This window comes from Olea europaea, unplaced genomic scaffold, assembly GCF_002742605.1.
Source record: "Olea europaea var. sylvestris unplaced genomic scaffold, O_europaea_v1 scaffold2333, whole genome shotgun sequence".
Classification (NCBI taxonomy): Eukaryota; Viridiplantae; Streptophyta; class Magnoliopsida; order Lamiales; family Oleaceae; genus Olea; species Olea europaea.
Genome location: NW_019241439.1, coordinates 8295 through 24013, shown reverse-complemented (window position 1 = coordinate 24013; position 15719 = coordinate 8295). Strand labels below are relative to the sequence as shown.

The 15719-nt window shown below is 34.1% G+C and overlaps 4 protein-coding genes across 4 annotated transcripts; 1 reads left to right on the top strand and 3 right to left on the bottom strand.

Moving 5' to 3' along the window:
* Window positions 1–1255: 1255 nt before the first annotated feature.
* On the bottom strand, window positions 1256–3012 carry LOC111381568 (equilibrative nucleotide transporter 3-like; the record flags this gene model as incomplete). Its single annotated transcript, XM_023005361.1, has 6 exons — window positions 1256–1619; window positions 1697–1955; window positions 2024–2178; window positions 2264–2439; window positions 2524–2629; window positions 2728–3012. Coding segments are annotated over 6 exons (1092 nt in total), but the record flags the coding sequence as incomplete, so codon positions are not given.
* LOC111381561 (equilibrative nucleotide transporter 7-like) lies at window positions 2861–4192 on the bottom strand. The gene is made up of 4 exons (XM_023005353.1): window positions 3686–4192; window positions 3463–3575; window positions 3280–3384; window positions 2861–3136 (listed from the first exon to the last, which is right to left on the bottom strand). Exons 1-4 carry the CDS (start codon window positions 3693–3695, stop codon window positions 3125–3127), a joined length of 240 nt encoding a protein of 79 aa, XP_022861121.1. The 5' UTR covers window positions 3696–4192; the 3' UTR covers window positions 2861–3124.
* Window positions 4193–9326: 5134 nt separating this feature from the next.
* Window positions 9327–10970, top strand: LOC111381566 (putative cyclin-D6-1). The gene is made up of 6 exons (XM_023005359.1): window positions 9327–9577; window positions 9671–9757; window positions 9855–9956; window positions 10032–10233; window positions 10337–10467; window positions 10596–10970. The coding sequence occupies exons 1-6, from the start codon at window positions 9410–9412 to the stop codon at window positions 10851–10853; spliced, it is 948 nt and encodes a 315-aa protein (XP_022861127.1). The 5' UTR covers window positions 9327–9409; the 3' UTR covers window positions 10854–10970.
* Window positions 10971–11116: 146 nt separating this feature from the next.
* Window positions 11117–13572, bottom strand: LOC111381567 (E3 ubiquitin-protein ligase CSU1-like). The gene is made up of 2 exons (XM_023005360.1): window positions 13213–13572; window positions 11117–12033 (listed from the first exon to the last, which is right to left on the bottom strand). Exons 1-2 carry the CDS (start codon window positions 13449–13451, stop codon window positions 11358–11360), a joined length of 915 nt encoding a protein of 304 aa, XP_022861128.1. The 5' UTR covers window positions 13452–13572; the 3' UTR covers window positions 11117–11357.
* Between the last annotated feature and the right edge of the window lie 2147 nt (window positions 13573–15719).

The window sequence follows — 15719 nt, the reverse complement described above, 5'->3', positions numbered from 1 at the left end:
TCAGCAACAGGAGCTGATAGATATATTACACATTGTATTTTATTCCTTATTTGTCAAAATCATTCTAGCTGTAAGCTGCCTCATAATTCCTACACATTGAAGTCCCTTTAAAATTTATAGAGAGACTGGCGAGGCAGAAACCGGCCGGTCCATTTCTCAACACTACTAACTTTCAGTCATTTCTGGTTCAATCAACGAGAAGATGAATAAACCGCCGACGAATTTTCAGAATACCGGCTAAAACCGAAACACGCTAAGACCGTTTTTACAACATTCCTAAGAACCTGCCCCCTTTTAGGAATCAAACGTGGTGGCACTGTGGTGGTGCACGGTGGCTGCTGTTGGACGCGAGTGGCGGCGGTAACTGTCATGTTTACGTGTGACTGATGACAAATTAATTGGTTCACAGAAAAATTGGAGATTGAATATTTTGTTTGGAGCTTAAAGAGCCGACATGGATATTTATTTGGAGCAGCTGGGGACGCGTTAACCGAGTAGAACGCGTTGTGTACATATACACATGTCTTAGTTTTTTTTATTTACAAGCATGGCGACGACTAATTCTTCATTTTCTTTTCCTTTAAGGTTTGAACAGGTCTAAAATTCTAGGTCTCCGCGGCCTAAACCAAGAGCTTAGCCAATAACTCACAATTAGTTACCTTCGCAAAATTAAACGTTGTAAATACTAAGTTTTAGTAAGGTTGCTATCATTGTCTTCAATAAGTAGTTGCAAAAAATAAAAACCTATGTTTGTTGGCTCATATTCGAGTGAAAAATGGTGATGTTTAAAAATATCTTCTCATACTCTAAATCAAAATCAACGACATACAATTAGCCAAAATAAAAATAAAAATAAATAAATAAAATTCTATTTTGGCACATATTCAAGTGAAAAATGATGATGATCAAAATTATCTTCTCCAAAATTGGCGACTTACAATTAGACCCTGTTCGTGTAAAATTAATCTTTTTCTCACAGAGAGCAGGAGATATGTTGTCCATCGATGATGTGTCACATCATCGATACTTTAGACCTCATCGATGATGTAGCAACACCACATTTTGTGACATCATTGGTGGGCACAAAGTTGATAAAAAAAATTATGAATCTTATAAAATGTATGGTTAAAATTAATTGTTTATTTTAATTTAAATTTTTATCAACCTTTAAATTTACACCAAACAGGGGCTCAGTGTCCATTGAATTGGACTCGTAATCTATAATAGAGCTAAAGGTTTATGATCTTATGAGATATGATGAGAGATTCTCGAGAGAACTTAAAATTTACGTGATTATGACAGTTATTACAGTTTGAGCATACTAAAGCTAGAACATTATAATATATGTACAAGAATCATAATGTCGATGTATTAAAAAGGATGTGTATCCACCTAAATAATTGAAAAGAAAAAATAAAAAATCTCACTTAATACCCTCGCTTCATTTCCATCCAAGATTAAACACTTCAATGCTAGCGTATAATTTTTTATATGTTGATGGTGTTGACTTAAAACTTACCATTACCGATAATCCATAACCAACCAAGAGCAGTACCAGAAAAAATGCCACCAAGAAGAAATAGAACTAGTAGATTACCCAACGCATTCTGCTCCGGTGCCTACAAATGAAGAAATTCATACATATTAAGGTTGAAACATAGAAAATAATGAATTGTGAATTGTGATTTCAACTTACCTTGTAACCTTTTGGAGCTGCTGTGAGGATGCAGACACTCAGGTAGCCATTTGTAATTCCTAAGAAGGATACGAGAAATATCATCCACCCTTCGTTTCCATACTTCGCAGTAAAATAGAAAGCAGGGATTAGCAAGAAACGAGATAGGGATGCAATCAAGAGGCCCTTTCTTGATTCTAACTTTACGCTTTCAATGAGAGGAACGTATCTTGAAATAAGATCCCAAACGTTGAATACCACTACCAGGACAACTGCGTACCTGTTTGTGAAAAGAATTCTTGAATAATCGATAGGTAATTCAAGAGCAGAAGTGTTTCACACACGTACCAAGAACCTAGCAGGTTGGATCTAGTGTTTTCGTACAAGAATCCGGGAATAATTGATAAGGTGAGCACGTATATCAAGTAAAGGTCGAATGCATAGTCAAGATTCTGAAATAACAGTTGGTTATTGCTCAGCCGCTCATGATTAGCATCGTCAGCCTGTAATAACAAAACCTGTCCTGAAAGTTTAAAATATCCATTCATTGAGAATCAAACTGTTCTGAGATCAAGAAACTTTATTTACTCTTTCGCTCTCTTTAATGTGGATGCCGGCAGCAACCAGATCAGACGAAACTGTTTCCGATCCTTCTGCAGCAGCCCTTGACCGGAAGTATTTCACAATTGGTATTTTGGGGAAGATCCACGCATACAGGAGGATGCATAGAAACTCAAAGAATATTGAGATAGCCAGATATAACACTGAAAGAACATAATTACCAACTGAAAAAATTTACTGATAGATTTATCGAATCATTGATAGTAAAATAATTTTGTGTTACTTACTAACTCCCATACGAAGGCCATTATCAAATTTATCGAAGGCTGCTTTTGTAATTAATCTAAGTGCAGCAGTTAGAGTCCCTGATGCAGCCAAACCAGCAAAGAATGACTGCAAGTTCATACAAGGGAGAAGCATAAATCTTGAGATCCGATTCAAGAATCTTTAGAAAATGCAATGTAAATGGGAAAGGAATAGGAAAAACTTACTTGGATGAATTGGGGACTCATGAAAGATAGATCTCCTATCATTCCACCTTGAACGAGGCCATCTGCAACTCCAAAACAAGCAACAAATACACAAATTCCAATATAATTTCCAATTCCTCCCTTTCCTGATGTGGCTAGGTCCAACTTGTAACAGAGAAAATTGATTATAGACAATGGAGATTCGGTGAAGTAAAACCATGAAAAGAGAGTGCAAAAATGGCTAAGAGAATAACTCACAACAAGAAGTCCAAAGTACCAAGGAAGAAAATAATGTAACCAGCCAAGTTACGTTTCCTTGTATCAATCTTTTCCTCATTGTAAGTAAGTATCGCCGCAGTTCCAAATGCGAAGGGTTGATAAACAAGGGTCAGGACCCGGGATGGATGGTAACACTACATCAGAGGAAATACTGTAAATTCTTCAGATTTTTTCGATTAAGCATTATAATAGTATGCTATATGCTAAATAAGATCATATGCATTCCATTTGAAGACAGGACAGACACAGATATATGCTAAAAAAGTGTAAAGAGGTTTCCTATAATGTTCTCACCGGGAACAAATCATAGTAGTAATCTTCTATAGTCAACAAACTATTCCATGAGACAAGGGATCCAAGTCCAAGAAACCAAGAAGCCACCAGTGCCATATTTTTTCCCTGAAATTTAACATTAAATTCCTAGCAACACAATTTGAGAACTTAGGAAAATTCAAAAGAATAAAAATCAACATCAACCTCAATCCTGCTTGGACTTAAGATTCCTCTTTGATTAACATTATTCATGGCTGCTGCTCTTTTGTTGAAACCAATAGCAAATAACTGAATATTGCTTTCAGTCCACGTGTATTCTTGAATTTAAATATTGAAGCATTTCAAAAACTTGTTTAGATTGATGTAATTGAAGATTCAGATAATCTTATTGAAAGCAACTGGTTTAATCAAATAAACGTGGGATTACCTCTTTTCATTTAATTATTTCGATAAGAATCCAGTAACTCCTTGCTAAAAAGGGTCAACAATCGTACCAATGTTGAAAAGTATTCTTCCAATGGTTCATTGAAGAGAATTTGATATTTTCATTCTCAATCTTTAAGATAAGTCAGTAAATTATCCTCATCCTACCTTTTCTTAATTCAAATCATCCTCAACCTTTAGGAATTTATCGCAAAACTTGTTCTTCCGTCCATCCCGACCATTAAATTCATATAAAATGAAAAAAAAGAAATAAACTAAATACCAAAAAAAAAAAAAAAAAAAATTGAAAATTGTAACAAGCGTCATAAATCTTTTCAAAATGAACAAATAAATCCTATTCTCCAACCATCCTCATTTCCCAATCCGCCAAAACCACCACTACTACCCTCATCACCACCGTATACCAAGCTGTTAAAGAAAATATTTTTCGATAATCTAGGTTAGTGACGGTATTTTTAGTTTTTTCAAAAATAAAAATTAAAAATCTGAACATATCTGTACTTTCCTGTTTTCATTTTTTTTTCCCTAAAAGAAAACACAAAGGGTTAATTTCATAAACGGTCACTGAACTTAAGCGAAATTACAAAATGGTCACCGAAGTTTAAAACTTTCAGTAACGGTCACTTAAATTTTGGGCTTTTTTTGCAGAAACGGTCACTGAAGTTTAAAAACTTGCAGAAATGGTCACTGAAGTTCAAAAATATTTTTTTTCAATTTTTTGGACATTTTTGTAACAACTTTTCGCCCACTTCCGACCACTGATGCCACCGAATTTTGATACCGTTGAAAAGCTCATAATGTCCTTTTATTTACCACCAATCTCTCCCTAACTCCAAGGGATTTGACCTGAAAATCGTTGTAATAGTCTCACAAAAAATCTGCCCAAATTTTTAGCTTTTTTAGGCGATTTTTTGGCGATTTTCCACCACCAAGACCACCGAATTTTGATATTGTTAGAAAGTCCAAAATGTCCCTTTCAATTACCATCCAAAATCTTTCTCAAACTCCAAAGGATTTGGCTGAAATAAACCCATAAAGTTGGCTACCCAAAAAGGAGAAAAATTTAGATAGATTTCTCAGATTTTTTGGGTTACTTTTAAGGCAACTTTTCGGTAACTTCCTACCACCAATACCACCAGATTTGATACCATTGAAAAGCCCACAATGTCCTCTTCAATAACCTCCAAAAATCTCCCCCAAGCTCCAAATGATTCATCCGGAATAAACCCACAAAATTGGCTAACTGAAAATGGGAAAATTTGAGCAGATTTTTCAGTTTTTTGGGTGAGTTTTGTGGCAACATTCCAGCAACTTTTGACCACCAAAATCGTTGGATTTTGATACCATTGGAAAGCCCACAATCTCATCTTCAATTACTACTTAAAATCTCCCCATAACTCTAAAGGATTTGGCTGAAATAAATCCACAAAATTAGCATCCCCAATCTGGAGAGATTTTTGCCTTTTTGGGGAGCCGATTTTGTGGGTTTATTCTTGCAGAATCCTTTGAATTTTGGGGGAGATTTTGGTAATTGAAGAGGACATTGTGGACTTTCCAACGATATCAAAATCGGATGATCTTGGTGGTCGGAAGTCGCCGAAAAATAGCCGCAAAAGTCACCCAAAAAATATGGACAGGGCGATTCTTGCAACGATTTTCCGGTTGAATCACTTGGAGTTACGGGGATATTTTGGGTGGTAAAAGAAAAGGACATTGTGAGCTTTCCAACTCTATCAAAATTCGACAGTATCGGTGGTTGGAAGTGACCGAAAAAGTTTTTAAAAATTAGACAAAACAACTGAAAAAGTGTTTTTAAATTTCAATGACCGTTTCTGCAAGTTTTTAAACTTTAGTGACTGTTTCTGAAAGTTTTTAAATTTCAGTGATCGTTTCTAAAAGCACATCGAAACTTAACTGACCGTTACTAGAAGTTTTAAACTTCAGTTACCGTTTTGTAATTTTTGCGTAAGTTCAGTGACCGTTTGTGAAATTAATTCAAAACACAAATGTTTAATTAAAATTTCTACTAATGAACAATTTTACCTTTATCACACGATGTTAATAGTCACTTCTAGAAATTATTTTCAATCATAAAATTTGTTAATTTAGTTACCTTTCTCTAACAAGCTGTTCTAGTAAATATCATAAATTACTAAAGCTAAAAGTATGTAAAAGAGTATCATCATAAGAGGTCTAATCTTAGTATAAATTATCTTCAAAATATATTTATAAAAAAAACAATAATTTTATTGATGTACATAGAGGCTGTACTGAAACTGAGCTCACGGGTTTTCAATGAAATGGGCCCGGGCATCATGTCTTCTTTAGTACCCTTGTCCGGGCTGGATCTTTTCACAAAGTACCTGCCCGGCCCACATTTAACCTGACCCTAAAAGCGTCAATAGCTAACCTCACCCATTATATTTCATTTAATATGGTGAATTGAATAGAACTCAGCTTGATTACACGTTAAAAAGAAATTCATTAATTTCGTGACCAAATTTTTTTATTCTAACATAACGCATGTGATTTTTCGAAAAGCCTAGGCTCAAATATTTATTGTATTTTTCAATCGAAATGGAATTGTACATCCATAATTCACTTCAATCCAAATTGGTGATTCACCGTGTACAAGAACATCTGCAAAGCATCCACGGTTGAATGATTGAAACGTCCAGCTCATAATTGATGAATTCATAAATTGAATTCCTAAATGATTTGTTAGTGGGTGAGTGATGCCCACAAAACAATGAATTTGATTTATTTGTTTATAGGCCCACTGTAATGTCTTTCACTCAGAAATAATAATGATGATGCTATCTGCATGGGGTTGAAGGCGTGAATGCATGCACTTATATTATCATTGCAAATGTCCCTTCCTACTCCACATATATATTATCATCCCTTTACATATTTTTGATAGAGTCATGCTCCATACTTTAACTATATGACAAATAAGTTTAATTCCCTTCGTGAATGGTCGAACAACGATGTGAGTTGCTGTTCACTGCAATGACAAAAGATTTTTTGTGATAATGCTCTCGGATTGGTGAAGCATCCATGTTAACACATGCATGGTAGGGTATAAATAGAAGACCTAAAAATAGCTGCATGTATATTCATAATAAGTTAATTTTATAGAATTTGAAAGGGTATTGTTGCTGTTCGACCTATATTTTTTTTAGAAAAATGGCATGCGACACAGGTCAACACAATGTCAGATTGAATTACACCTTGAGAAGCCTAAGCTCGGACCTTGACCATCGTGATTAATAGATTATTGCTACACTGCCCCACCTTACCACTAGTTGCTTCCGACATAACAAGTGACACTTATGATGTCACTACCTCATATTTGACTAATTATAGTCAGGTAATGATCACCCAGCTGCTAACCATCATCACTTGACTCTATAGCTGTAACATAGGCTCATGATGACTTGTATGGTCGACCTCAACAACCAATCATGGAGCGAAAACTTGGACGATGGCATGCATTTTTAGGTTAGCACTGTAGTTGAAATGATGTCAGGCAGTCAAGTGGTATGATCTTTCATCCTATAAATAGGATCAAATGGTCCTCCCCTAGGACAGAGCTAAGATGACTCAATAGAAAACATTCTTAGATGTTTCTTTCAATAAAATCTTCTTTTAAGTTAATCTAATTTTGCCATGTCATTTATAGTCATCAACAGGTATTATTATATTAATGAAGATTTTAATAAATTATATTAGTTAGGAGAAAGAATGGAAAGTGAAAGTGAGAAGGAAAAAGCAAAAGCTATTGGTCTTCTTCTATTGATTGTAGTGGAAAATTCTTATGAGCAAAGGGCTTTCTCTTATACCAATAAAAAGCAGAGAATCATTTGGAACAATAAAGAAGATGTTGTGAAGCCAAAATGGAAAGAAAGACCAAGTAGACAAAAAAGTAATCAACATTCTCCAGGAGCAACATGAGGTAGGTCATCAGTCAAAGCTAAAGAGTAAAAAAAAAAAAAATAAATAAAAAGAAAGAAAGAAAGAAAGAAAATATATTTGGCTCTTTTTCTCGTCACATGGTCACAAAATTCGTCACAACCTTTATCCTCTTTTTCTCGTCACATGGTCACTAAATTCGTCACAACCTTTATCATTCAATTGTGATCTCACGACCTTCAAAGTAAGTATGGACATTATGGGGATGTACTGTGTATGCCTTCCATTTTCTCCAAAATAATGGTTCATTGTACATACTCTTCGAGGACAATGTGTAGTTCAATTGGGGAAATGAAGAGCAAGAAAAATCGGTTTCGTCATCATTACACATTTGCATAATAAATGAGACATTGATATAGTTGTATTTGGAACGTTTACATTTGTGTAATAAATGAAAGATTGTTATAATTGGATTTGGACAAAAAGTTATTTAAAACGAGAGTGTGGATGAATTTAGAAGGTCTGACTATGCAACTTACATTAAATTGAGACCCGATGAGGGTAAACAACATATTAGACTAATTATCATAAGTCAATTTAGCTATGTTAGAAACGCTATAGGACGCATTTTTTTTTACTCAAATACAAGTTTCAAACACACGTAGAACATGTAGATCAAATCTCACGCCTTACGGGTCTATACATAAAAAGACATTTTCCTATTTTTAATATTGTCTTAATTCTTGTAGATAAATAAATTAAAAAAATAACATTTAACTTGAAAATTTATAGGGACTTTATAAATATTTCTCAAATTTCCAAGCTAAACATAGAAATACTCCAAATCAATATCAGTTCATACTAGAAAATTTCGCTACGTGTGAGAAGAACTTGAGTAAATGGTACTTATTTTTGAACCATACAACAAACTTGATGACAATATACATTTTAACTAAAACTCCGAAAAGAAAAAGGAAAAAGGACAACTTTAAACATGTTACGACAAACATTCTAAGTAATTGCATTTATTAGAGTCACATGTGTCACACTATCTACTGTAGTTATTGATCACATTGTGAAGGAGACTAAATCAGCATAATGACCCACTCTGCCTCACTATGTATCATGTGACAATCCCTATAATATTAGTTCTATAACAAAATTCTAAGATTCCTTCTTTGATTGTTGACGAAATACTATTTCCACCCCCTTTTTTTGGACGACGACACGTGTCAAACAATTTAAATTTCAAATTTGACATTTCTTTTTTGAATAATGCTATTTACCTAAACACGTGATAATCTTAATTCCAAACTCTATATTTCTCTTTGAATTACTATTAATCTCGAGCTTAGATGTCGGTCTGAAAATACATTTAAAATTCATTATACTGTAGGATCACATAAATTGATAATCATCTTGACTCTAGATGAATCTTAAATACAAAAAATAAAGCAGCTCTCTTTCAGTGTTGCATAAATACGCTCACTTTCCCTTCTACATTCGCATCCCTTCCTCCGAAATCAGACTTTTGTTGAACTGAAGGAAAGATAATTTCTTCTTTGGAACTAGAGAAAAAATGGAGCTTGCTCTTGAAAGTCCATTAGCGAATCGATGCTCTCTCTCTCTCTCCTTCTTTTTTTTTTCCCTTAAATACAAAAAATAAAGCAGCTCTCTTTCAGTGTTGCTTAAATACGCTCACTTTCCCTTCTACATTCGCATCCCTTCCTCCGAAATCCGACTTTTGTTGAACTGAAGGAAAGATAATTTCTTCTTTGGAACTAGAGAAAAAATGGAGCTTGCTCTTGAAAGTCCATTAGCGAGCTTCGAAGACCAGCAATACGACGGCGTTTCAGCTCTCTTCGCCAATGAATCAGACCACATGCCTTGTCTACTCTCCTTCGAATCCTCAGATGTTCGTTTCTTTATTCGCAGCAATGCCGTCTCGCAAATCCTTCATGTAAATTCAATATTCAGACAATAAAATAATTTATTACTTTCTGCGTTAAAATTTAATTGAATTAGCTTCTTCTTCTTCTCTTTTTCCCCCCAGGCGCAGCTGTCCTATGGTTTAGATCCGTTTATTGTCTACCTCTCTGTCAATTACATCGATCGATTCCTCTCTAAACAAAAAATTCTGGTAAATATTTTTTTTGTTATTATTCATGTATTTGATTTCGAATTTGTGAGCAGTGCTGAGAATTTGTTATCATTTATTTAACTTGATACTAATCCAGGAGAAAAAGCCATGGATTGCTCGAATTCTGGTAGTTGCAAGCCTTTCGCTTGCTGCGAAGATGAGGAACTGCAATTTGTCAGTTTCACTTTCCGATTTAAAGGTACTATATTGAATAAGTTTATGAGAATCTTGTGTAAGTTATAACAAAATTAACGCGTAATTTCTAAGAAAACAGAGAGAAAAATATTTTGAATTTGATGCACATTCAATTCGGCGAATGGAGGCAATCGTTCTGGGGGCTCTTGAATGGCGAATGCGATCGATCACACCTTTCTCGTTTCTCCACTATTTCATCTCTCTCTTTGAAATCGACGATTCTTCGTTGATTGTGGCTCTCAAACAACGAGCTTCATGCTTTATCATCAATTTGCAATATGGTAATTCTCTGTTTTTTTAGTAGAATTTAATGACATGCATTCATAGATTGCATTTATATGCTTAACTCTGACTAACAATATCGTTATATATTTTCAATTCCAGAATTAAAGTTTCTACAGTATAAACCATCAACAATTGCAGCCTCAGCGCTTCTCTGTGCAACTCAGGACTTGATTCCACTGAAGTTTACTTCGTTTAAAGACGAGATTTCTTCTTGTGAATACGTAAATCAAGTAAGATAACCATTAATCATACACTATTACAACGTTTTAAACTTTTGAACGAGATAAAAGACCAATCCTATTCATATTAGTTTAATGTCATCTTAGCTACTGAGATCAAGTTCATTGTGCTATTGCAGGAGAGGTGGTTAGATTGCTTGCGAGCAATGCAAGAGATGTTGATGAACGGTTACGAGTCGAATCTTCATGCATCACCAAGTTGTACGTTGACGCCGGTGAGTGTCCTTGACCTCCAACGTACAAGAAGATCTGAAAGCGAGTATGACACTACTTGCAACTCTGTAATTCTGGACACACACAGCACCAACAAACGGCGGAGATTGAATGGTTTGTCTGGTAATCGAACGTTCAAGATTTCACAGACTCAGCAGTGTTGAGACATAAGTCAAGCGCTGTACAATTACTTATAAAGTCAGACTCATAGTCTGCGTTCTTACTCCAAATATCAATACGTAGAAAAAAAATATTAAAAAGGGAAAAAATTTCACTTTCAATTTTTATTATTTTTTATTTTTTATTGCAGACATTACATTTGCATGTGTAATTAAAAAATTGTGCAGATACAACCAAAACACTCAACAAAGACTCAATACAGTTCGAATGACGATAATGACCATCAGTTGATGCGTGGAAAAAATAATGGATGAATTCTCAGCATATTTACAAATGAGGTTTATGGAGTCGAGAAACAAAAAGCATTCACAGCTATTCAGTTCGCCGTGTCAAACGTAAATAAAATCCAACAGAATCACAGATGATACATTCATACACTACATCACGATTAGGATAATTAGGAGTCTGACAACATGATAAAAGTACAGATCAAAGTACCAATGTCAAAAGGGAATTAAAAGGTAATATATATGCTATTGAAATTGAAATCAAGTCTTCGTCGCGGGTCTTACAAGCCCCAGCCCTGAACCGCTTCCTAAATGCTTAAAGTCAGTTGCTTCAAGATGATCTCCATGGCCAGCAAAACCAGTTCCTCCCTTTTCCAACTTGACCAGACTCCTTTCTTTGCATGGCTTGTTGCAGACTAGGCAAACCTTATCAACAGCCATGAATTTCTCCGCACATTTCTTGCAGAAAACATGACCACACGAACTCAAGGCTACAAGTGAGAGTGTATTCGTAAGTGTGACCTTGCAGCTAGGACAGATGTAGCTCTTATCAAGAGAGCTCGATTTCTTTTGTTCGCAGGTATCTTCTGTCAAGTAGATAGGGAAAAGTGTCTTCATCCTGAGTTTTTCCTTTCCCTCTGGACAGATTGTGTCCGTTGATGGGGCTTCAACTTTTGCAGGAGCTTCTGGAGTTGCAGACGGCAACCAAAATGCTTTCATTGTTCGGAGTGCTTCCTCTTCATATGATGTGGCCTTCACACTGTTAGCCCCATGGAAACCATTCTTGTCCCTGTTGAAGTTCTTATCATTGTACTGTGGCACTGCCCCATGGTTCTGTTGATCAAATGCATCAAGATCTCGGGCTTTCTGCAACATCAACTTTTCTTCTTCCTCTTCCTTTTCCTGCTTATGCTGAGCAGCATGGGCTGCTAGCTTTCTGCAGGGAAATGCTTCACACACTTCAGTACAACATCAAGATAAACAGAAACCAAATGAGGTTTATATTTGACAAAACTCAATAAAAACACAACGTTTCTTAATAATCTCCCACCTGAACATTGCTGAAAAGGGGACATAGGATATGCAAGCAGCCCTCCCAAATTTAATTCTCTGGTAACTTATAAAACAAGTGGCACAAACTACAAAGACAGTTGAATCATTTGGACACACTAGTTATTTACTGGATTCATCAAGCTGAAACACATCATGTTGAAGCCGAAACAAGTACATAATCAGAACTTGTGCAACTTTACACAGGGTAAAATAGGCAAAATAATATGGTCGCAGAATTTAAAGTTATTTCCAGTAAGGTCCAAAACATATGAAAAAACAAGTGTAAGTTCTATTACACACCCTATGAAAATGTGCAAATAACGCATCCAAGATAGAGTATCCTCTTAAGGAATTTAATGTTTCAGGACCATTCAAATTATTTTTTTGTTTTATTTTACTTTACTTTATTTAAAAATGTTGCAAAAATTAAACTTGAGATATCGATGGTGTTTTAAGGTCTAATAACAGCAGAGTTCTATGAATTTAGGTCCTCACCTAGAGCGGGTGTCAAGAAGGTTGCTTGGGTGGATCTACTGTTAGCATATTATGAACGGAACAGCACATGATCTTGTCGTTGCAGCCCTAATAACCAGACAACTGGACTAGAATTATGGTTTCTCCTGAAACTACACAATAATAAACTACTGCACAATGTACTTAGTTGAACTCACTCTTCCTAAGACATTCCCAATTAAGGAAAGATTCAGAGCGTGGTCTTAACTGAAAGAGTTCCAGTTCAAAACCCCCCTCGTACAATTAAGCTTCTAAGACCTCCTAAACTCAATAAATCCCAGAGTTCAAAAACCCATAATAATTTCGCACATAAATCTTTCCCAGTTAGTCTCAACACATAACCAAATGATCAGAAAACCAATCAAAACATCCAATTAGATGAGTCATATAATTAATTCTCCGCAATTTTATCATGACCAATTTCAAAGTTCAGATGGACGTATAATCCTTATTATTTGCGTAATAACCAAATTCTTATGAAAATTTGACAGCAGAAGTTGCGGAAAAACAAATTCGAGAAATTAAAAGTTACGGAAAAACAATCAAGGACCTTTGAATATCTTTCTTCTGGGCCAAAAGACATTCAAGAATGCATTCTTTGCAAAAGACGTGGCCTTTCTGGCAAGACAAGGGATCGATAACTGGTTTCAAGCACAGACTGCAAGCATCGAATGGTTTGATCGAGTCCTTGCCGAGTCTTTCTTTCTGGGTACCATACCCGAGTTTCTTCTTCTCATCATACGTGAAGAATGCTAAATCGTTGTTATTTTTCGAGTGTCTTTGAGGCATATTTGGAAGAAAAATTAACAATTGAGAAAGACGTAGATTTGATTGGGAAATTTAGGGGTTGTAGAAACCCTAGGATTTTTATGCTTTTCCACGGCCTTGGGTAATCAAAGAGGGAATTTATTTATTTTTCTTTGCATTTTGTCTCATTTCCTTTCCCAAAAATTTAATTTCTTTCAATAATAATAAATAAATAAATAAATAACCACATTTAGTATAGATTAAAATTCAATTTTTAGTCATACATTTAATAAGCCTAGCAACTTTTACACCGATCATTTTGTCAATTTTCATTAAAATTTATTTAAAAATTTAATTTTAATCCTTATTAAACATAAAATTAAGGGTGTGTATTCAATTGAAACTTTTAATGACTTTTTGAATTTTAAAAGTTAGGAGTATTCAATTGCAACTTTTTAAGACTCTTTAAAAGTATTGATGTATTCAATTGAGTCTTTTATAAATTTTTAAGAAGTCTCTAAAATTCAGGGTGTATTCAAGTGAAACTTTTTAGAAATTTCTATAAGTTTTGGGTATTCAAATTTTAATGATTTTTAGAAACTTTTATAAAAGTTTTTGGAGTACTAACTTTCTAATTCATATAAAATTTTAAAATTTGTCTCTCATTAATTACAAGATTTCGAGAGATTTTCATAAAAAAAAAGAAATTCAATCTTTTTTTTTTAACCTTCTACTGACATGTATGATTAAAATTTATTTTTTCTATTGATTATATTTATTTTCATTTATCTTTCTCACTTTTTCTTATTGTTTATCTCTATTTTCTATGAAATTTTTTTCTTTTTTCATTCCTTTTTTGTAAAAAAATATTTATTTTTTTATTAAATTATAAAATTTTATATGAAAATTTTATTATTAAATTTAAGTATATTTATTTTTAAAAGTATGTTATATATATATATTAAATTTTTATTTTTTTAATTTTTTTTATTATATGGAAAGAAGAATGAGAATTGTGGGAACACCACCTCGTATGTGAGAATTTCACACCACTGTATTAGATCTACATGAATTCTATTTCAAATGAAAGTCTTTTGAATTCTATAAAAAGTGTATAAACTTTTTAAAATGAAAATCCATAGAAATCTATGAAAGACTTCCATTAATTTCATACAAATCTATAAAAGATCCACGAAATTCATAGTAGTCATCACTTAAAAAAAGTCCATCAATATCTTCAAAAGTTCCAATTTAATACACTCCCTTTAATTTCTCAAAAGATTATAATCACATAAATTAAACTCACATGCAAGTATACATTAATATATATGTTTTTAAAGGAATGCGAGTGTTTATTTCCTTCAATGCCTTTGTAGATTGATAAATCCTCTAGCTAAAATAGATCAAAGAGCAAATGTTAAATGATATTATATACTATAGATTTTTAAAACATATATTGAGTTAATTTTTATTATTATTATTTTTTTTACCCAATAGAATAGGATCGAGTTATTTTTTTATTATTATTATGGGCCACTCCATTCTCCCGCAAGAAGTGAAGTAATGACACCACAATCCCTAAAATAATTGAAGCATTTGATGCAAGTAGTCTTGGTGGCTAACCTGCACTGACTAATTTGCTTGTAAGGTTCATATAATGTAGACGTGGAAAAGACTTCTTGAGCAAATGGGATAGGAGTCGTTGGGATACTCCTACCTAGCTAATGAAGTGATCTATCTTGTGGATCCATGCAATGTGAGAAATGAAGTGTGATATTTGATTTCTAATTAATACAGATTTCCCAAAGCAATATAAAAATCTTAAATTGCAGTGACCTTGATGAGGGACGTTAACATTTGACCTCCTTTTTCTTTTCATTTTTTTGGTTTTGTTTAAAGAATTGGTCTATGTGAGCTGAGTATTATGGCTACCCGGGCTTGAGTGTCCAGCCATAACCTGTGTCCCAGACTGGACCGATCAAGTTATGGGTTTGGCCTCCATGGCCTCGGGCAGCCTGACCCGCCAGTAAACATAGGTTTGGAAGCCCATTTAGTATTTAAAGTCAATTTACTAACACACTCCATTTTTGTATAAAAAATTTATCAACTTTCCATTACAATACTAATACGAGGATTGTGAACATTTCTTCCTTTTTGCTCTTATTATTCATAGTTCCAAAGTTAATTTTTCTCTTTACCCTCCATCTTAGATACTTAAAACGATTTAGAGTAAGATCATGTATAGATTGCAATATGCAGAAGTCGCTTCAATTGGTAATAATGTGAAAAAGTGATTTGCAAATATAATAC

Coding starts and splice junctions, on each gene's coding strand:
- LOC111381561 (XM_023005353.1), bottom strand. Junction 3,385..3,462: donor TAAGTCCAAGCAGGATTGAG/GTTGATGTTGAT, acceptor GTTAAATTTCAG/GGAAAAAATATGGCACTGGT.
- LOC111381566 (XM_023005359.1), top strand. CDS start 9,410: ATGGAGCTTGCTCTTGAAAGTCCATTAGCGAGCTTCGAAGACCAGCAA. Junction 9,578..9,670: donor CCGTCTCGCAAATCCTTCAT/GTAAATTCAATA, acceptor TTTTCCCCCCAG/GCGCAGCTGTCCTATGGTTT. Junction 9,758..9,854: donor TCTCTAAACAAAAAATTCTG/GTAAATATTTTT, acceptor ATACTAATCCAG/GAGAAAAAGCCATGGATTGC.
- LOC111381567 (XM_023005360.1), bottom strand. CDS start 13,451: ATGCCTCAAAGACACTCGAAAAATAACAACGATTTAGCATTCTTCACG. Junction 12,034..13,212: donor CAGAAGAAAGATATTCAAAG/GTCCTTGATTGT, acceptor ATTTCCCTGCAG/AAAGCTAGCAGCCCATGCTG.